At 39.6% G+C, this 22,602-nt stretch overlaps 1 protein-coding gene across 4 annotated transcripts in view; it reads right to left on the bottom strand.

Annotated features, from left to right (window-relative positions):
• The window catches only part of LOC103184428 (arf-GAP with coiled-coil, ANK repeat and PH domain-containing protein 2), an 85,297-nt gene that overhangs the window by 10,076 nt on the left and 52,619 nt on the right, over positions 1–22,602 (bottom strand). Inside the window, exons 9-19 of one of the 4 annotated variants that reach the window (XM_007902406.2) lie at positions 19,561–19,635; positions 17,818–17,829; positions 13,397–13,509; positions 9,342–9,362; positions 6,751–6,802; positions 5,836–5,936; positions 5,237–5,348; positions 4,428–4,636; positions 3,712–3,781; positions 731–825; positions 340–536 (exon numbers count right to left, since the gene is read on the bottom strand). In XM_007902406.2, the coding sequence (XP_007900597.2) occupies positions 340–536; positions 731–825; positions 3,712–3,781; positions 4,428–4,636; positions 5,237–5,348; positions 5,836–5,936; positions 6,751–6,802; positions 9,342–9,362; positions 13,397–13,509; positions 17,818–17,829; positions 19,561–19,635 (1,057 nt within the window). The remainder of the gene's footprint in view (positions 1–339; positions 537–730; positions 826–3,711; positions 3,782–4,427; positions 4,637–5,236; positions 5,349–5,835; positions 5,937–6,750; positions 6,803–9,341; positions 9,363–13,396; positions 13,510–17,817; positions 17,830–19,560; positions 19,636–22,602) is intronic. The other 3 variants (XM_007902409.2, XM_007902407.2, XM_007902410.2) reach the window with 3 other exon arrangements.

Below are 22,602 nucleotides of genomic sequence, written 5' to 3'. Positions count from 1 at the left end.
ATGTTAGCAAAGCAAAGCAGCCATTGAAGCAAAGAGGGAAACAGAGGAGAAGGTTTTTTTTGAGAGAAATTCAAAGAAAAAAAAATACATGGAAGAACATCAAAAGGCAGGTAAGTTAGTAGTAACAGTCTGAAGAGAATTACAGAGCTCGGAAGAATTAATGTTTAAGACGTAGTATGTACATTTAACCAATGGCGACTCTACGATACCAAGTTTATTTTCACGACATTCAAAGAAGGAAATTTACATATTATTGATGTATTGATACTTTTAGTATTAGTACATTTTGCAAACAAACATTTTGACAGGGTATTAAATGCATCACAGAGGGCCTAATACCTGGAGTTTTGGAAGCGTTTGCAGGTTTTGGTAGAGATTTGGCTGATACTTCACACGAAATCCCAAGCTCATTCTGTTGGTTGTGCGGTGGAGAGGTTACCTTTGTTCGCCTTTCTGATGGAGAATAAACCTTGTCGGCTTTCTGTACAAACTTCTTGTCGACATACTTGGCTTTGATCCACGTTTCCTTCTCCACCCTGACGTAATGCAAAATTAAAATACTTCAGGTATAAATACACCATTCAGATCATTATTTAATCCACCTCTAAAGCTACCAATTCATCAAAAAAAATTTGCAATCAGCAGGTAATTAATAAATATGTAAATAGTGACGCGTAACAGACTCAAACCTTGACAAAAACTTACTTTACATTAAACCTCAGGAAGTTACCTTGTATTTCCAGGTTGTGGCTTTTTAAGATGCAATTCTTCCACACCTGCTTCATATATTCTGTTGATAACATTATTTCCCAGTTCACACATAACCTGTCAAACAGTGAGAGCACAATCAAACTTTAATTCTTAGATGTACATGATACCGTACTGACAGTCACTAGGTCACTTCTGTGTGTACATAGCACCTTACTCCCCATCTCTGCAAGTGGAATCGATGCTGCAGAACAAACAGCAGTGTTAAACATTCATCAATTAATTTATCTCCTGAGAGAAATCCTCCAACAATGTTGAGGAAACTCTAAGCTACTTTAATTTACAACAACAAGATTACATTTGTATAGCGCCTTTCACGTCGGGAGGACGTCCCAAGGTGCTGGACAGTGTACAGCGTTTCAGACCCGAGCGCTGGGGTCAGGGGCGGAGAAGGATGGGGAAGGGGGTGTGGCCGATGGTATGGTCGAAGAGGAGGGTCTTGAGGTAGGACTTGAAGGAGGCTAAGGAGAGGGCGAGACGGAGTGACTGGGGGCTGGAATTCCAGAGGTTGGGGGCAGAGTGGCTGAAGGCTCACCCGGGGCGGGTGGGTCGGGGGACGTGGAGCAGATCAGAGCCGGCTGAACGAAGGGACCGGGTGGGTTGGTAGGGGGTTAGGAGGTCGCAGAGGTAGGGTGGGGTGAGGCGAGGCCATGGAGGGCTTTGTAGGTGAGGATCCTCTGAAGGATAGGGAGTGGAGTCGGGCAAGAGTGGGGAGATGGGGTCACGGAGTTTGGTGTGGGAGAGGACACAGGCTGCAGCGTTCTGGATTATCTGCAGCCTGTGGAGGGAGGAGTTGGGAAGGCCGACAAGCAGGGCATTTGCATAGTTGAGCCTGGAGGTGATGAAGGCATGAAGAAGAGTTTCAGCGGCCTGAGGGGTGAGGTAATGGCGGAGTCGGGTGATGTTACGGAGGTGAGGGAAGGCAGAGTGGGTCATGTCTTGAATGTGGGGGAGAAGACAGTTGAGAGTCGACAAGACACCTATGTTCCTGACTGGCTTGGTGAGTGTGCAACCATGGAGGTTGATGTTGCCAGAGCCTGAGGTGCTGAGGCGCTGGCGCGAGCTAATCAGGAGGGCCTCAGTCTTATTCACATTCAACTGTAGGAAATTTGCCCTCATCCAGGACTTGATGTGTCTGACAGGCGGTCTGTCAGGACAGCAGTGGTCCTGGAGTTGAGGGTGAAGGCAGAAAGATAGAGTTGGGTGTCATCCGCACACATGTGGAAGTTGACGCCATGTCTGCGGATGATGTCACCAAGGGGGAGCATGTAGATATTAAAGAGGACAGAGCCCTGGGGGACGTCAGACGTGACAGTGCGGGGGCTGGAGAAGAAACCGTTAGAGGCAACAAAGTGAAGACGGTGAGAGAGATAGGAATCGAACCAGGCGAGGGCAGGTCCGTGAAGACTGAGTAAAACGGAGAGCCGGTGTATGAGGATGGAGTGGTCGACAGTGTCGAAGGCGGCAGAGAGGTCGAGGAGGACAAGGAGGCAGAGGGAGCCCTGATCACAGATGTTCAGAATGTCATTAGTGACTTTGACCAGGGATGTTTCCGCGCTGTGGGCAGCGCAGAAGCTGGATTGGAGGGGTTCAAAGAGGGAATAGCGAGAGAGGAAGGGGCGGAGCTGGGATGCGATGACTCGTTCCAAGACTTTGGAGAGGAATGGGAGGTTAGAGATGAGGTGGTAGCTGGAGAGGAGGGATGGATCGGGGGAAGGTTTTTTCAGGATGCGGGTGATGACGGTTGTTTTTAGGGGGATGAGAACTGAACTGGTGGACAGGGAGAGGTTGATGACATCGGACAGGAGGGGAGCCACAAGATGGAGCTGGGAGACGAGGAGAGAGGTGGGGATGGGATCGAGGGAGCAGGTGGTGGGTTTGAGTTTGCAGACAGTCGTGGTGAGGGAGGAGGGTGAGATAAGCTCGAAGGAGTATAGGTGGGGGTGGGTCATGAGGGAGAGGTGATGTGGGGGTGGCTGTGGATGGGGCTGAGGTGGCTGAACGTATCCCTTCGATTTTAGATTCGAGGAAGTCCAGCATCTCCTCACAGCTGGAGTTTGAGGAGAGGATGGGCGAGGTATGGGAAGGTGGATGGAGGAGACGGTTAGTGGTGGAAAAGAGAAGCCGGGGAATCTCCTTTGCCTCCAAGATAATCTTGGAGTAGAAGGAGGATTTGGCGGAGGCAAGAGCGCAGCGGTAGATCTTGGTGTGGTGAAGCCAAATCTGCCAATGGACCTTTAGTTTGGATTTGGTCCGGGCGCATTCGCAGCTCTCACTTGTGCCTTGAAAGAACGGAGATGGCTGGTGTACCAGGAGGATTTACAGGAGTATGAGGCAGTTCGGGAGGTGAGGGGGGCAAGGGAGTCCAGAATGGAGGAGAGGGAGTTGTGGAGAAAGGAAAGTGAGGAGGGGTGATTGGTCAGTGAGGGGCAGAGGTGTAGGAGTCAGATGACTCCAGGGCAGTGGAGAGGGAGGATTTTTTTTTTTCCATGGACAGTATGTAATGGTGGAGGGTTGGGAAGGGGAAAGGGGTACTGAGGTGTTGAAGGAGATGAAGTGGTGGCGAGATGGCTTTATCGACGATGATGATGTCCAAGACGAAGAAGCCCTGGGTGATCACCAGGTCAAGGGGGTGGCCACGGACGTGGGTGGGGGAGTGGATGAGGAGGGAGAGGTTGAGGGAAGAGAGGAGAAGTCGGCAGAGATAGAGCAGGAGGGGTGAAGTGGAGGTTGAAGTTGCAAATTTACATATTAACATGCAAATATTCATTTTGGGTGCTAATTTCTAAGTTAATACCAGCGACTAAGAGCATTTGTGTTTAGCTTAATATTAAACTTGAAGCTATTTTGCTACATAAACGGTCAGCATAATAAAGACTTGTACATCATGCACAAGTACTTGCCAGTATGTTTTATTTTGTAGATTAAAAAAGGCAAACTCACCTTTAAAAGCTCAGGTTCCCATGAATCCAGTGTCAGGGACCGAACTTTAGAAAAATGGACACCAAGACTTCTGTATACAAAAGAACAAATATAATTGTAGCACAGAACACAGAACAACGTACTTGTTCATGCAGATATTTAACATGGATGGTAAGATGGACACACAAGTCTGAGAAAAATGAGCAGGTTCTATAGCATTTCTCTACCCAGTTGGCACTTCTACCTGAGAAGGTAAGGTGGTCTGGATCAGGGACGTTGTGTTAAAAGGCATCAATGCAACCCCACAATCAGGTACATACATTTATACAGGCAGAAAAGATTCTGCTAGCTTTTCCTCTCAAAACGTTTGCTCTTCAGTGCTGTGAATTGCTCCATCTATTGGTCCAGTTGAGAACCAAATCTCACAGATCAGAAAACTTATCACAGTTTAAAACCAAGCTAACCTTTTTACAGGCACCAAACCAGTGTGTGCATGTATATACACATCATATTTTTAATAAAGATTAATATTTTGAAATTGCCTGGGTCTCTAAATGTTAGCCCAACAGCACTGTTAGACCAACTGAGATCTCTGAAATCTATCCACCCACATTACGCTTCAACAGAAACCACAATGAACGAGGAAGATAGAACCTATAGAATATACTATGCTATAGAATAGCACACCAAAATGTGACGACATTGGCAAATGCAAGTCCGTGTTCTCGTGACGCTACCTGTGAATTCCTGAACACTCGATGCAGAGTGTAATCCCGATGTTAATGCTTGCCCACCGTGGATCTGACTCGCCACAATCACAGCAGTTTCCATTGCCAGCGATACACTCCACCCTCTGAAGTGCATTCTCTCCTTTCAACGGCCGCTCCTTCAATTCACTCCCAGAGTCCAGGCTGCTGGTGGAGGGCGAGGATCGTCTGTCTAATCTCTGCAGAAGCAGACAAGAGGTTTTGCTGCTGTTTTCTTCTTTCAAAACGCAAGTGTCAAATGTATAACTCAATGTATAACTTAATGATATTCACCACCTCAATACCATTTGCTTGAAGGCGACAACTAATGTTAGGTGCACTGGTTGGGCTGATACCTTGGCCCCAGTGTCCCATTCATTACATGCAAATCTCCCCAGTGAGCATAAGAAGGTTCTATCTCTTTGAGATTCTAAAAGGGAGCAATGAATGACTGTGAGTTCCTCCTCCACCCTCTCACCGAGGAGACAGAATCGATTCAACTTCGTTACAGGATTTATAACCTTTTAAAATGAGGCCTTTGTTCCATTTTAGGAAAAAGCACTAAATCATGAATTTTAAAAGCCCGCATGGAAAACAGCATCAATTGTCTTTGTTCTATAGAGAGATAATTTTGAACAAAAACTGAAGCTGAATTTCTCCCCCTCATCACATATTATACCCCAAATGCATGTTTGCTAGGGTTTGCAAACACTCAGTGCTTGGCTTCATAAACCACTGGTTAAAGGCGGTAGATTAGGCTCGCGGTTTTAAGATGTAAAATACGTTCAACGGATACGAACATCTGCATAGTTCTCTTCTCCTTTCTCCTTATATGCTGTCGCTATGCTTGCTTGCACAGCCTTGATCCAGACTTGTCGGATTTTTTCGGAATCTGCCTGCAGCATGCAGCTCCTGGAAGTGTGAACAGGATCGAAGATTAAACCCTTCATACAGACTGGTAGCTAACTAATAATGACATTCAATTAAATTTCGATTCAATTAAACTTCAATGTCTCTACATAGAATATACTGTTAAAGTGAATTGACTGTACTTGGGCGGAACACAGCAGCCAATTGTATCCCACAAGCAGTCGTGGATTGAGAGACCAAATACGTTAATTTAGCAGGTCAAATCAAGTTGTCTAACTTATAATGGATAAATAAAATGGACTTCATGGTGTATTACAAGTTTTACGATCACTCAAAATAGTTTCGGAACAAAAATGAGGAAACAAAACAAAAGCGCATGTTCTTTCCTCGGTTACCACATGAGGGCACCTCACAACATCACAGGACTAAAATCAGACAGTTCAGTCTTATGAAAGATAATGTGCAGATAAAGAATACATTTTGAGCCATTAATATTTCTCTTATTGGGGCAAAATGCTTTGACACCTACTTTGTAGGGGAGACAACTTCAAAACAGAACCTCCTTTCAATATCCTCACATGGTTTGACTGTGCAAAGGCGTAGGTCATCAACTACCACTGTGAGATTGTCCTGTGAAGAAGTAGTGAGGAGGGAAAACAAATTACATCTTAACATGGCTGTATTCAAATAGTCAAATTCAGATATAAACTGTACTAATTTTGAATATTGCATAACCAGGAGCAATTAGAAAATGTTAATCCAGTGATGGGAAGAATTTTTATTCTACATTACTTCAAAATATGGGAACACAGGTCAATATCGCAAAAATAATCCTCGTATTTGAATTAGCGCTTCTTCACAGCATCAAAACATCTCATAGAACATAACCTGATTTACTCTAAAGTGTAGTGACTGTTAAACCAGCAGTCAATTTGCACTCAGCAGGACCCACAAACAGCCACGAGATTGAATGACTAGTTTTATCCAGAGGATTGTTGGCTCAGGCACCGGGAGAAACTTCCTTCCTTTTCAAATAGCGCCAGGGGATCTTTTAACAAACTGGGACCCCGATTTAACATCTCATCTGAAACACGGAATTATGTGGTCAAACTATGCCATAAAACAGAAAGGACAAAGTCCTAGAGTTTCAGAAGCATCACCTGAGCCCCAAAATTATATTACTGTTTCGCCTTCGTTCATGGCATCAAGTAATGTTTATGATATTTCTTTTTTATTTCGGGTTTAGGTTTTCTGCCATTACTCCAATGTATCCAGGTGTACCAACAAAACACAGTCATGTTACAGTATATTCAATCAAGCACTTTGAGGCACCCTGATGTGAAAGGCGCTATACCAAATGTAAGGATTATTATTATTAATATAATGGAAGTTTGCTGCAAAAACACTTATATCCAGTGCACGATTCCTAAGACTATTTGCTCACCTTAAATTTCTTCTGGTAAACAAGCTGGTTGTTTTGAATTGAAAACCAACGCCTACAAAGGGGAGAAAAACATGTGGTTTAGGAAACTAAGTAACGTTGTAAAACAAATAAAAAAAAATCTGATGATATGAAAGCATTATTCCAGTTTCCCCACACCCAATTACTTCCCAATTTGTTAACAGTTGCACTATAAAAATATACAATGTGGTGTGAAGCGTAATTAAACATATGACTTTTGACTAAATTGAAGTCACTGTGCACAAATAGACAAGTTTACTCATCCATCAAAGAATAGTTCTTGGAAGTGACAATGAGTCAATTCTTCCTGCAATAAAGAATGACATTGCCATGTCCAGGACCCGACCATGTTGCCATTTAACTGGTCTCTGGAGCATGTTTGGCAATCAATGAATTGGCAATTCTGTACTCAAACCCACTCACGCCTCCAAAACAAAATGGAAGGCAGGAGCCAAGATGCGGGAGAATGAATGGACATCACATTTAACCTTTTTTAAAAAAAATGGAAAACGGTTAGAAGAGTTAACTCAGTTAGAAAAAAAAAGTAAAACTAACTGGTGGAAAAAAAGAGGAAAGAACAAGGGATGAAAGCAGAATTAAATCACTGAAAAACAATTTCGATTTAAAACTGCAGTTTTGATGTGGGTTAATACGGCACAACTATGAAGTTATTTCTAATGTTCGGATAATTTTACCACTGAAATGTCAGCGTTATATTCAGTTCAGGGTCAAAGTGAGCGCAAAAAACGTACAAAAAAAAGGTGGCCCAGGGAGAAATTAACTTTCTGGTAGCCGCTGAGAGTTAAAGGGTTGAAATACAATCAATGTTCAGTTTGTAATTTTGCAATAAAAATAAAATCCTTTCTCTTTTTTATTTGCATTTCTGTAACCCCCCCCCACACTACCCTCCATCATATATTATTTCCCAGCCAAGGAATGACACAGATGGACTGATAGTTGAGTTGCTTCTGTGGCCTCCATTAATAGCACTCTCAAGATGAACGTAACTTGAGGTAACAAGAATACCTTGGGAATGATTGGCCTTCGATCCGTATGTAAGAGACAATATCCTGATGCTTACAATACAATATTAACAGGAGAAATTGGGAACTCCAGAGGAGTCTGGGAGTGGATCTTTTTAAACAGACTGCAATCACTTCAAACCATCAAACCATGCCAAAAATGTTAGTTTGAACTCTCAGAATTAAAGAAAACCAAAATTACAGATGAACGTAAACCTAGCATCTATATCAAAAATTTAAATATTCTTCCACTTCCCCCCCTACCCACAAGTAATATTAAAGTTATCGAACCTTTAAACAGATCAGTAAATAATAATAATCCTTGAGCTTGACATAGCGCCTTTTCACAGTCGAGGATCGAATGATCAAATTATTATTAGATTTTGAAGGGATTATTACCCCCAGAAAAGCAATCCGCCAATCGACTAACAACCGGGTTCTAATTTACTGTTAGGTAAATAGAGGCTTGTGGAGTAAGGAAACTTGTCTAAGGATTCGCGCTGCATGGGAATCAAAGAGCTCTTAAAATGATTTTTTTTTTAAAAAACTATGATTTAAATCATAAAAAAACCTTTCCATGATATCCCTCTACCTCACAGTAACTGGACTGTAGCTAAATTATTATAAAAGAGATAGTAATTAAAATAATAAAAACACAGTATTACAACACTGCATAAAATATCACCATGAAAGGACATACAAATATTATAACCTAAATAACTTTAGAGTTTGTATCAACAATTAATACACAGAAATGCAATACATCTAGGAGAGTGCAAGTTAAATTTATCAAAAGAAAAAATAATTTCAGTGAACGGCAATATTGCTATTTCAACTGCAATATAATCTTTGCAGTTGAAATAGCACCAACAAACAATAAAACATCTCCAGACACATTACAAGTCATTACTGTTAAGTGCAGTGAATCTTTCTGCAGGCAAATACATCATCCAGTTTGTATGTAGCAAGGTCCCACAAACAGCCACAAAGTGACTGACTGGCTTGCAAGAAGGATTGTTGGACAAAATCCCTCCTCTTTTCAAATAGTGTCACAAGATCTTTAACATCCACCTGAACAGGCAAACGGGACCTCAGTTTAACATATCATCTGATAGGTGGCACCTTAAACAACAGGGGATTGCATTGGAGTGTCAGCAAATGGGCTCAAGTTTTGACGTTGATTTTTAACCCACAACCTTCAGACCCAGAGGTGAGAGTGAGTGCCACCAATCGAGCCAAGCTGACGTTATTAAACCATTAGTCTATTGCACAGTTAGAATGTGAAGTAAAATGTGCAGCTAGTTACTAAAGATGGATATTAGTAAGGTTAATGTGAATAAAAGGCAAAACAGGCAGTGAATGGTATGGCTGGTTTGCAGGTAACCCAGTCCCCCATGCTGTAAGAGAAAAATAATACATTGATCACAGGTTAGAATTGCTGGGTCAAACCAGCTTTACCCACGGTTCTGTACTTAAACTTGCAGGCAGATGAGAACTAATATGCAGAGGAAAGGAAGGGGAGAACAAGATGTCCAGCTCAATCTTTGGTACCTGATGTGGGCAGTCTTTTTCCTGTCATGTGACAAAATGGGGGTGGGATCGGAACACACACAAAGAGGAAAAAAAGAGAAAAAAAATGAATGAAAATGGCAAAAAATAAAAAAAGCACAGACTGCACGACTTGCAAACACAATATTTATCTAATTATCAATATTTCTCAAATTCTCTTTTAAACGCTAATAATGGATTCTAGTTCAGTCACGATTTTTGTGACTGAGACATTCCCTGTCCAATAATAAATCCACATAATTATTTCTCTGACTCGTTTTTTTTTTCGGTCATGATCTTAAATGTACGACTTCGATCAGAAACAGCTCGTCAATTTGCCTTCAAGCGCTCAGAGATGCTGCCCCGCGTGAAGGGCGAAATATAAATGCAAGTTGTTGCTGGCCTGCAACTTCGAAAGATTTGTGTATGTTAACCCTGTGGTTTCTTGTGTTCTTCTACTCGTTTTAAAACTTCACAATTCAATATCAGTTTTCATTCCGAGCAAATCAAAGGAATTGTGGATTATGAAGGAGGGAGTTAAAGGTGAGGGCATATGTGTGGTGTGAGTGTGCATGTTTATATTATGAGTTTATAGGCCGCTTCCTTTTGGCGCGAGAGTTCACATACTTCTACTTCTAAAAGATCTACAAGAAGGCGAGCAGATTTTGAAAATGAGAATAAGGCTGCTCTTGAAGGCATCTTACTGGCCTAACATTGATTGCAAACAGCATTGGCTTCAAGAAGTGAACAAGCAGCTCTGGAATATTGGCTCTTGTGATACTGGCTCTTTGGCTCAGTGTAAAAGGCTAAGTTGACGACAAAAGTTACGTCTTCCGTCCTCAATATTACAGGATTTACATGAGCAAAAAGGACAACATGCTGAAACGTCAAACGAAGATCCCATGGATTGGAGGCAAAAAGAGGCTTTAAATGGTGCATATCCTACAGACCATTTCATTTCTTATGAAAGGCACAGATAGCTGCAATATTTGTTCGTTGATTGCCTGCCTTCAGATAGGACGGGGTGGGGGGGGGGGGATGATGGGTGGGAGATAGGAGGGAGGGTCAGCCAAGATTTGGGGGGAGGGTGCAAAGAAGAGGTGGGGATGGAAAATGAGATGTCAACAAAGGGCCTGACTGAAGAACAACCTGAAAATTAAGATGATTATTTTGTGGAAAATAACAATTGTGTTAAGATTGCATCACTAGATTTGGTGGTACATTACATAGTAAAGAAACATTAAGTCAAGATTATAAAATCCACCTTATAGGGCATAAATGCTGTGGCTATTATTGAACAAGTAATCAAATTGCCTTAGAAGCATACCCAAATCACCACTGAAATATAAAAGCACTGCGCAAAAGATTTAAAGCAGCACTAATCTAACATACTAACCTAATGAAGCTTACATCATCGGGTGTATAGCAGCAATACTTCTGAAATGTGCATTTTGCACCTATAATTTGGCATGCTGGAAGCTTAAAGCATTGTTATGGGCAAGAAGAAAAACTTGCATAGAGCAAATTTTACATTTTCTTTTGCATTGTTTCATCTCAGATCAATGTTTTCCAAGAAGGAAGTTGAAACCTAGGAGTCCATAAACTGGTCCAAAATGTTTACAGCTATACAGCCCATTGCATAGACAGATCTCACCATGTTTTCAAAGGAGACAAGAGGATAAAACTATGAAACACAGAATGAGAAAAGGCCATTTGGCCTTTCGAGTCGGTTTTCTCCACAGTTTACACATTCTCTCCTTTAACTTTCGGCCTATTTTTCTCCTACCTGATTGGATTGATTTTTGATCCCTACGTCTTTTGCAAATTAATGTCCAACTACTTCCAGTGTGCTGGAAAAATGCCTCAATCACAAACGCACAATTGCATTGTCTTCGTGAATTGGCATCAGGGAGGACGATTGACAAAAGTGGAACAAAACTTCCTACTCTGATTCAAAATAAAGTCACAGGATATTTAGCATAAATGTGAACCACTAGAATAGTCAATGAGGACCTTGGTTTTAGCATCTCAGCCGAAGATCCCATTCAACTAAAGCTGGCTGACCGTACACGTGTACTAATTTAGGTAAGTGGATTACGTAGATTCATACATTTACTAGTTGATTTGGTTTTGTTTACAAATATATATGTATATATCTAAATATTATTTTAAAATGGTGAATAAATAGCACAAAGCAGAAGAAGGGGATTGGAGTGCAGTTGAGAGGGTAGAAGATTGATCTCCGAAGCCAGACAGAGGATAGAATTATTGGCAATGAAAGGCAGAGCAGCCCTTGTGTGGGTGAATGAAACAGGAGGTCCGGGAGGAGAAATCTGGGTTGAAATTAGTAATAACAGTAATTGGTGACTGCCATTGATCCCAAGATCCAAGTCTAGCAAGAGAGATGCAGGCAGGTAAGAAAGGCTACAGGTAATAGCAACATGGTAATCTCCAAAGATTCCAATTTTTCACAGCTAAAGCAGGCCAACAAGATACAGCAGACAGAATGAGTGAAAACAGTATTTGTTTTCATAACACAACACGTAAAATAGAATCCCAGGACAATGCTGTATTAGATTAAGGGTTTAGCAATCCAGGAAACGGGCCAAAGCTAAGGCTCAAGTGATCAATGTACATTTGATACTGTATTAAAGCTAAGATCAAAAGTAACAATACAGAGGTGCTGTTCAGAAATGCAAATACTGGAGCTCAAGAGAAGATTAAGCAGGAACTCGAACCAGAAAATAAAATTTTAAAGGGATGTGGAACAATAATGCACCCCATGTGAAAGTCGAGAAATATATCAAGCCTTGGAGCACAATGGCTACATGAAAGTCAAAAACAATTGAACAGAAATATTTCAATCTGATGCAAGAAAAAGTTGAACAAAACCATTAACTGAGGTTGAACTAAAAGGAATATGAAATGAGCTAATGGACAATACAAAATCAGATTGGAAACAGCAGCGATGCATAGAAATTCTTTAGCTGTGTTAACAGACAACAGAAGGTTTAATGAAGTTAGAGAGAATTCCAAAGAATGTACAGCATGGAAACAGACCACTTAGCCCAAACAGTCTGAGCCAGCGTTTATATTCCACACGAGTCTCCACCTATTCCTTTCCATACGCTTCTCCCTCATGTGAAGGTCTAGCTTCCTCTTGAATGTATCTACACTATCTGATTCAACCACGACTTCATGCAGCGATTTCCACAATCTCAGTACCCTCTGCGTGAAGAGATATTATAGAAAATAAAGAGATGGCAGAATTGCTGGAATAGAGTTGACAGAGGTCAAATTCCAGCTGGTCATTTTGGCTCAGAAATCTTTTTCCCAAGGAGACATCATTACAGCAGGTATTGCAAAAACCTGGAGGATTTAAATGCTAAGAAGACAGAATCCTCTGGTGCAGGTGTCAAGAACTCAGAGATTGCAAACGTTATCCAATATTCAAAGGAGCAAAACATGAACACAGGTAATTGTACACAGTTATCCCAACATTAGGGAGGAAATCCTGGGTGGGGGGGGATTAAACAAAATGATGTTAATGTTTATCTAAAAATCTAAAAAGCACAGTGGCCAGAGAGTAGACAGCATGGATCTGAAAGCAATAGATTATGCTTCACAATTCCAATGGAATTCTTTGACAAGGTTGTCAGATGGATGAGGAAAAGGTTTTAGTGCAGAGTTTTAATGAACAATACAATATTCAACAATTTCTGCCACGATCCAGATTTTAAAAATAGTGGTAGAGTGGTAAAATTATGTACTGTATGTAAGACAAAATGGATTTACTCTACATGGAGAATGATCAGGTCTTGGTGAATCACAATTACATTTAGTTTTGCTTCACAATTCCTGTGTCAACATACAGTTGCAATCGTGTAAAACTGTTCTCGTGTTTGAATTGGCTAATACGAGTTAGTGAACTAAAACATGCGACAAACCCGAAGGAATATACTGTTCAATAATTTTAAATCAATCCCACATTCTTTGCCTTGTAATCAGACAATTACAGCAGAATAAAATCTCTATTCTGAAACCCAGTCGTCTCTTACCTGTTCCACGTCTTGAAGGCATTGCTAGCTCGCTTGTATAAATACCCTTCCATGATAATGCCATTTGCAGCATCAATGTTATATTCTACCTTAGGATCATCATTGGAAAAGTCCTAGAAAACCAGGTGTGAAACCACAAAACAAACTCAATACAATTACTCGGTTTCTGTTAAAGTTACAAAAAAAAATAAAGGTTAACTTGATAAAGTGGGTGGCATGGCCATCCCAAAAAAGCTTAAAAATATAAAATAAAGAAGGATAGGGAGGAGAAAATGTAAGTGCACAACTTCAGGTGTCTATAGTAGGACCAATATTAATGCAGCAAGAGTTTACACAGACAATGCAGTTCCTTGCATTGCCTTGGTACCAAAATGTGTGTAATTAGTTTCTAATCTCAAGTGATCTAATACAGAAGGCACCCAGTTTACATAATAATAATCCTTGCATTTGATATAGCGCCTTATCATGTCTTCAAGACGTCTCAAACTGCTTCACAGAACATACTGTAAAGTGAACGGACTGTGTATTTTGTGGGGAAAAATGCGACAAACAATTGCGCACAGAGTGTGCCTCAAAAAGTCGTGGATTGCGTGACCAATTTATTTATTTATTTAACTCCTGGAAAAGCAATCCTCCAATCGACTAACAACTGGGTTCCTACTTACTGCTAGATAAACAGAGGCATGCGGAGTAAGGAAACTTTTCCAACTTTTCACCCTGCCCCGAATCGAACCCAGGTCTCTCGCTTGCAAGGTGAGTGCTCTAACCACTGAGATACAGGACATGAGATGCTTTAGCAGAAGATGAGCAGGTAAGACCAAGTGAGTCAATTTGGCCCATTCCCAATGCCCAGTTATACAGTGACATTGGCAAAGGTCAAAATTGTTTTTTGTTGCGAGTCATTTGGGTCTCAAATACCATCTGGTCAGCCCAAAATAACATGTTAGCAGCAAGTGTGAAATCCTGGTTACCGCCCACACGATTACAGAAGCTTTTTATTGCAGAAGATCCGATTGACGTCAGGATCATGCAAGAAGAGAAAATCTTACTGAGAAATAACCCACCCTTCCTGTACCATCTCTTAAAAAATACAATTCTCTGACTGATCTAACTAACTAGACTTCATTTGTAAACAGAAAATTATTTGGAACATGAGATTATAAAAATGATATATAATATAATAATCCTTGCATTTGATATAGCGCTTTTCACGTCTTCTAGACGTCCCAAAGCGTTTCACAGAATATACTGTAAAGTGAATTGACTGTATATTTGTGGGCGAAAGTGGCAGCCAATTGCGCACAGCAGTGTCCCACAAATAGTCATGGATTGAAAATTACCAATTTATTATTGTTTTTGGTTTTGGAGGGATTATTATTAGGCTCTGTGTGGAGTAAGGAAACTTGCCCAAGGTTTCGCCCTCTGCCTGGAATTGAACTCAGGTCTCTCACTTGCAAAGCGAGTGCTCTAACCACTGAGCTACAGGACTCCATTGTTGTAAGATTGTTGTAAGGTAAGGAAAGCTCCTTCAGCTCAATCCATCATTCAAGTTCTATTACAGCATCTGATCTACTTTGCAGATCATGTAGCGCCACAATAAAATCGCATGCAGCTGCCTTCAAAGTATTGAGAGCATAAATGTAGTAATTGGGGTGGGCAGTAATCTGCTTTATTGCTGCCCAGCAAATTGAACATAGGAAAAGGAATATATAGGACTGAAAAAAAAGTCAATTTTTTTAAAAAAATCCGTAATCAGATGCTCATTTCCCATTTTGAGTGATTAGAAGGTAGAAAATTACCATATAGTTCTAAAACTTCCCTCTGATTTCCCCAAAAGAGGTAAATTGTGCCTGCAGTTCAATACCATTTAATACTAACCTTTCCTTCATTATTATTTCCAGGTCCTTTTGTATTCCAGAAATATAATACACTTCATCTATCATTAAAAACCTGCTAGGGATGTTACCATACCTTTGGCTCAAAACAAATATCTTGTTAGAATGCTGATATACAGTCTGCACATCATGAAGCACTAACTAGAGATCAGGAAAGGTGACAGTGTAGCGAGTAGGAGGGAAGAGAAAGAAATATACAAAAACATAATAATAAATATGTGTACCATGTATAAGGTGCTACTGAGTCAGACTGACGGTAGCATGATTAAGAAAAAGTGAATTTATCAAGTAATGAGGTAACTAGAAATTCCTAATAACCGCTGGTAAAAATTTATATGTAAATTTAATCTGAACTGAACAGAAAAATTTACAGCTTTTGAAGTTCTCAATTTGTAACTGGTTCAATCTGTGCAGATAATATCTCCATGTCATTTAAAAATATACACACATTTTATGGATCTTAAAAGGAAGGATCACTTGGCACTAAGTTTTTTTGCTGTGAGATCAAAATGTGTAAGCACATGCTAATGTGTTGGATCAAAAAGAGGTCTGGCAATATATCCAGGTAACATGAGCTAAGATCTAGAGGGTCAGAAACACAAGAGATACTTCCTTCCACATCCAGAGAACTTTCTTTCCACTAGCAAAAACAGACTAAATACACTAAATACACTTCTGTTTAGAAATTAGGAAAGGGTTAGATTGTTATCCCGTTACATTACATCTCTGTAATGTGGCAGTGTTAAAATAAAAACAAAGCAGCTCAAAAGTATCAGAGCTGATAATGAACATGGTAAATATTATTATAGCACCAAACAAGAGACGACTCATTGCTGAATGTAATAGGAATCCACCTGATGTCACATTAACTGTTCATCAGTAGATTGATGCACAAAAGCCGAAAATCACCATTTAGTAAATTTAACTTAATCCAGTTTAATTTTAATGCTATTTCTTTCATTCCTGCGCAAATGTATTTGTGCGAAACAGCTGTGACTGTAGAGTAGATCAACTGAGAGTATTCCACAAATTGATCTGTGTAAGTGACAGCATTTATGGAACGAAAATCATCCAAATAAAAAAGTCTCCAACTCTCAGTTGCTGGCAGAGTCAAAGTTAATAACTACAAAGTATACATAGATAATAGCAAACAAAGTATAGATAATCGCAAACAAAACACAGGAGTGAGTTCAAGCAAACAAACATGATCAGATTAAGCTGGAGATCAATAAAACAAAAATCACTTTTAAGCTTTTTTAAAAAAAAGCCATTCACACAAACTGCAAAAAAAGGCCAAATCTTACCAGGTGCAACACATAATGAAATCTACTGAAGAATCTCATTCTTATGGTCTCTGAGAAAGGACTGTAAAAATCACCTTTCTGTATCATGCAGTCTTTCTTTGCTCCAATGTTAATTTAATGTACTTCCAACACAAACTGGCAATTTACAGCCCAGAGCAAGGGCTTTACATTGACACACAAGCTTCCTTAAAATCACCCAGGACCCTAGAAAAAGCAAGGAACTTTTCCTTTGCAAGCGTGGTATAGCTCTCAAGAGTATTGTTTTTGGACTCAAACTAATTTAGTTATTTATTAGATAGACAATTGGTGTGGATTCTCGTGTCCACGATGCTAAAGTCCCCATGTTATCATTGGAATGATCTAGTGTGCTCCACAAGCTCCTCCTTCACTCTGTCAGCTAGCTGATGTGATAGCGCATCTCACATTAAGTTCTGGGTTCTAACCACAATATCAAAGATAAATTGGTTTGATAATACTTTTTTAAAAAAAAAACACCAGCACTGTAAATATTTAGTTGAATTAATCTTTTTTGATTCTGGTACCTCTAGTTATTTACCTTAACTGCTAGACAGACTACCTTCACATTAAATATTTACTCCCAATTTTAAAATGGATTCAGATGTGTCCTTGAAAAGCCAGGCATCATGAGAAATCAGAAATTCACATCAACAGGGATTGTTCCATTAAGCAAGAGTTGAGCTCGGGTGTATGGGGTGTCGGAAAAAAAGCTTTAGAGAATTTCAATGCAATACTGTTCAGCATTCATGTTGGGGTATAGAACTTTAATTCATCATACTATGTGCAATCGGCTGCCGCATTTGGCCCATATATATACACAGTCAATTCACTTTACAGTATATTCTGTAAAGCGCTTTGAGACATCTCAATGATAATGCACTGTTTCAAATGCAAGGATTATTATTGTGATACTGTACTCATCCCCAATGGCATGTTATGAATGTACTCATTCATAATATGGTGGAGCTTAGAATTTATACAAGACTAAAGTTGCCGTAGCCTACAATTCATTGCACAAGATTTAACCCTCAAAGTGCAATAGACCAGTTAACATGTGCTGGTCTGGTGAGGTCTCTCTCCAAGATATTAGAGAACTAATATTTTCAAGCCTGCAAAATAGAGGTTTAATCGGTGATAATCAAAGAAAGAAGATCATTTTTGTTTAAAAAAAATATTAGAAATAAGTAGAGATATAGTTGCTTACCTGGAGGGCAGCCTAAGGTAAGCAGTTCAGGAAGAGAAAGAAAGAAAACCGGTTAGGAACGATTGCTCAGATAAAATCTAAATAGAGATAAGGGAGATTTACAGAAGAAAAACCCATTCGACAACCGAACATTAGCTGTGAAATGAGCACAGAATTGAAGGCAATTTAAAATATTTTAACTGCACTGATAACAGCATATGATTATTTTTAGCATCAAAGCTTCTATTACGAAGGAAGTTGCAGTGGCATTGGAGAGCTAAGAATGGAGGAGTACATGCAGGGAGAGGAAGCACTACATTAAAAACAAAGATATAAAGACTTTGTAAGGCGTACAAGTCAGTTTCGGAACCCATGGCAGGACAGATCGAATCCTGAAGAGGAATTTTACAACCAATATTGTAACATTTGTTCAATAAAAGAAAGCCTGTGTTTCATTTAAAAAAAAGAAAGGGCTTCCGTGCCAAAGGATCAGGGAGCACCACGTTAATTAAACTGGCTATTAAGCTAATTAAACTAGTTAAATTAGTTGGAGGAAGGGAGAATAGGGAAAAATTGACCAGAGCTCTCTCAATGATTAGCACCCCACCCCTCCCACCCACCACTGAAAAATATACATGAACATGTGGGGAGGACAATGTGAAGAACTTTTATTACACTGAGAAAAATTGATGCAAACCTAGGATCTGAGTGCAGATGGGTGTTCAAATTACACCAAAACAGACTATCAAAGCTCGAGTAGCTTATGACTGTTACCTGAAGCCTCAGGTAAGGGTACAACCTTGAAATCAATCCAGGTTTGCTTGTATTATACATGCTGCAAGATCACATTGCTGGATTGATTCCGTTTTGCCAGGAGCTGCCAGCATAGCAGTTGCTAGAACAACATTGGACAAGAATGCCCACGTTGAACAATTAACCCTCAAAACAGCCAACAAGCGAATGGGAAAGACAGTGTCCATCAGGGAACATTTTCCTTGTTCATGCATTTAATATTAAATTCACAAATCTATTGTTTTTAAATCAGGAGTGCCTTTATTCCTGTAATAGTTGGAAAATGCAGAAATGGGAAGTACATTGTTGCCCATCTAGCCCATCTCATTTTCAAAAATCTCTTTGTATCTTGCAACTCTGACCAACCCCCAACTTCATCAAAACAATTAATTCTTGAAACCGCCCCACATTATCTTTCATCATCACCTCCCGCCTCCTCCCCCCCGAGCAAATCATTCATTAACTGATCAACTGCCTAAGTCGTACCTAGTAGTAAAATATAAATAACCTCTTCACTATATTAACCAAGGCATTGGAGTCCAACTTGTCTGTATCTCTTCAACCGTGTATATGGTCATCTCTTTCTCCCCCCACCCCCCCCACCCAACTCAGCATCCGCCCCACCAACCCACCTATGTAAAGCACCCAGAGACCTTATTCTATATGAAGAGCGCAACACAAATGCAAGTTGTTGTATCTAGTCTAAACTTTTCCACGTTTTTTGTTAAAAAACTTCAGATTTTAAACTATAATTTACTCCAAGGGTTAACAATTGTTACACAACAACTCCAAGTTCATTGAATAGGACTCAATAGCAATTTTCGCAAATAATCTGTAGGTTATGACAAAAATACTGCTGGGCATTATAATTTATGAGAATGATGCCAGCCTTTAATGAAGGCAACAGATGCAATTACATGAATTTGCTGTGCGTAGGTATGATTACACAAGACTTCACTTGGGTTCACATACCTTTTGTTGAATCGTAGAGTGTTTTTGCTCCATATCCCTCTTCTCTTTAGCTGCATCCACAACCAGTTGATCCAGCTGTTGAACCATTACAAGAAATCAGTCATTCAATGTTAAAAACCACCTAGCTAGATATTAATCTTCTTTCTTGTTCTTTTCATACGATTATCAATATTTATAGCGCTGAATACCGAAGCTATGCGTAATAAATATTAAGATTTGCGGAGATTGCATTTCAATCATTTCAGCAGACAACGTCACAGCATCTCAGAACATCTTGAGGACTGCTGGAATTGGCTGGAATCCAGAAAATGAAAACGGGCACCATGTCCCATTTTCTTAACACAACTGGTGTAATGAAGACAGCAAATGCCAATCACTGATGCCATTATAGATCCCTAGTACTTGATCTGTCCTCTGTAGTGCCAAAGAAGGATCACACCTCTGCTGGAAAATGTCAGTAGTTCTTTCCTGTAGTTTACGAAGCGGTCCAGTTGACAGTGAGAATGCACAGAGGACAAGGATCCATTAAGTATCATTAATTCAGAAACATAGCGCAGCTCAAGTTGACAATTTGAGTGCGGCATCGGATCACCAGTAATCATTGTACATGCACGTTGTAGACCGGCCAAGGTTGCAATGTTCAACCACAGCGGCCTGCGTTAGCAGCTATGAATGTCTGACACAACATAACCAGTGGCAGAGGCTGCTGCTGATGCCAAGCTGTGCTGCATCAATTAGACAGAAGCAGTGGAAGCAAAACGGTTCACCTGCAAGATTTTTCCTCATATTTTCTAGTCTGAAGGTACTTAATAATTTAATACCAAAAAAGTCTCCGTGCTTATCCAAATATTTTTTTGAACACGGAATGTTGCAGAATATAACATGCATATAAGAAACCATATATAAAATATATATGAAATATATAAAAGTTTACGAGGAGACCTAATAGAGGTCTTCAAAATCATGAGGGGATTTGATAGGTTAGAAAGGGAAAAACAGTTTACACTGGTGGTTGTGTCGGTGACTCGAGGTCACAGATTCAAAATAGTCTCTAAAAGAAGCAGAGGGGAGGTGAGAAGAAATTTTTTCACGCAACGAGTTGTTCAAATCTGGAACACATTGCCTGAAAGGGCGGTCGAGGCCGATTCGATAACTACTTTTAAAAACACGGTGGACAGGTATTTGAGGAGGATGGTTTTGCAGGGTTTTGGGGAAAGGCTGTGGAGTGGGATTGACATTAATTGCTCTATTCAAAGAGCCGGCACAAACTCGATGGGCCGAATGGCCTCTTTTTGTGCTGTACGATTCTATGATTCTATGATATTCATAATAGATGTACGAACATAGAACATTAAATTACAAATTGGTACGCAGCCTTTGAATTGGAATTTTATTTCTTATTTTTTGCATAATTTGGAAATTCTATTGCTATTTTGTAAAAAGTTTATGTTTTAAGAAAGCAAAATGAAAACAGGAACAAATTATAGTTGGTATCTGAAATTCCTCATATTATTGTGAATGTATAATCTCACCCAAAAAACCCTGCGGAAGCAGAGTGGAGAGGAATTTACTGTGTGTTTTGTGAACAACACGCAGCAGACAATTGCGCACAGTAGTTACTAGATTAGTGATTATGTAATCTATCAGCGTTTTAACCCAACAACTCCAACATGTAGAAGCAAAGAATTTTCTGAGTTACATAATACCCATTCACACCCACATGTACTTTCTTTCAGATCTCTTTCGACTTTGGAATTGACAGAAAAATCCCTCCGTCAAACAGTGTTAGGTTATCCACATTGACATCACTGCACCATAAACTATGACATCGATTTCAACCACAATATTCCCCTGTAATTCAGTATCACAAAGGAAGTAGAATAGTCAGAGGAAAGAAACATATTCAAGAACAAATCTAATTATTGAACTTAAAATGAATGGATATTTAGAAAGTTCAAAATGTAAAATTTTATAAAAATTGCCAAAAAATAATCTTTCCCCCCACAAGTCAACAATTCCATAAATATAGAGACTGCAAAACATCCCATGCAAGTTTGTTTGAAAAAACATTCCCAACACATACTGGAATGAAACCCACAAACCAATTTCATTTTCCACACCCTCCTGATTTCAACAACGATGTAGGAAAATGCGACCATAACTTAAATGAAAAAAAAGCATCTTTCAGATATATATTCAGAAGGAAAAGTCCATAAATCATCTACAACAACTAGCATTCATATAGCGCCCTTCACGCCAGACAGCGTCTCAGAGCGCTTAAATCTACCAATAGTTCTTAGTTAAGTTTACTTATGATGGTTCATCTTGGGCAGCTGAGAGTTTGTGTGAATTCAGATAGGCTGGCTACAAATTGTCTGGATGGATCAGTACTTGAATCCTGAAATAGGTACCAATTTCAACCATTTACAAATTGAAATATTGGAGATGGTTCAAATTAGGCGTTGTAATACTCTGGAGCTAGTATTAGTTTCTGAGAGAAAACTTTAAGCAAAACTTCTAGTTCTTAAGATCGTTTCTCCATTTCTTAAATTCAAGGCAAGTATAAATCAACAATATTCTCGGTTGTTTTTGTTAAACTATTGTTTTGTTAAACAATACCAACAATGGGGGATTTGTGACCCAATTAATGTTTAATAGTCTTGTTTTATACCGATTAAATAAAGAAAACGGAAAACAGAAATGTCTCAAACAATGAGTTGATAAATACTGAAAACATGACATTTATTGAAAACAAAATTAGAAGCACAGAAAGCTGTAGTTCCTCACCTGGAACTGGGATCTCCAAATCAAAAGACATTTTTCTCCTAATTTCATTGGTTTCATTCAAAAGCTTTCAAGTCAGACCGCTTGTTAGGTGCGCTATTGCTTTGATCTCCAGGGAGCTGTTCCTTGATTTTTCGTGACTGGTAGCAAACTAACTTAGCCTTCTGTTAATGTGACTATAATGAGTGGTAAAAAAAAAAAATCCACAACATGGGATTTTCCGACAACTTCCCCCACACAAGCTTTATCTAAAACTAC

This window comes from Callorhinchus milii, unplaced genomic scaffold, assembly GCF_018977255.1.
Source record: "Callorhinchus milii isolate IMCB2004 unplaced genomic scaffold, IMCB_Cmil_1.0 Scaffold11, whole genome shotgun sequence".
Classification (NCBI taxonomy): Eukaryota; Metazoa; Chordata; class Chondrichthyes; order Chimaeriformes; family Callorhinchidae; genus Callorhinchus; species Callorhinchus milii.
The sequence above is the reverse complement of the archived record's forward strand: the minus strand, read 5'-3'. Positions and strand labels throughout refer to the sequence as shown.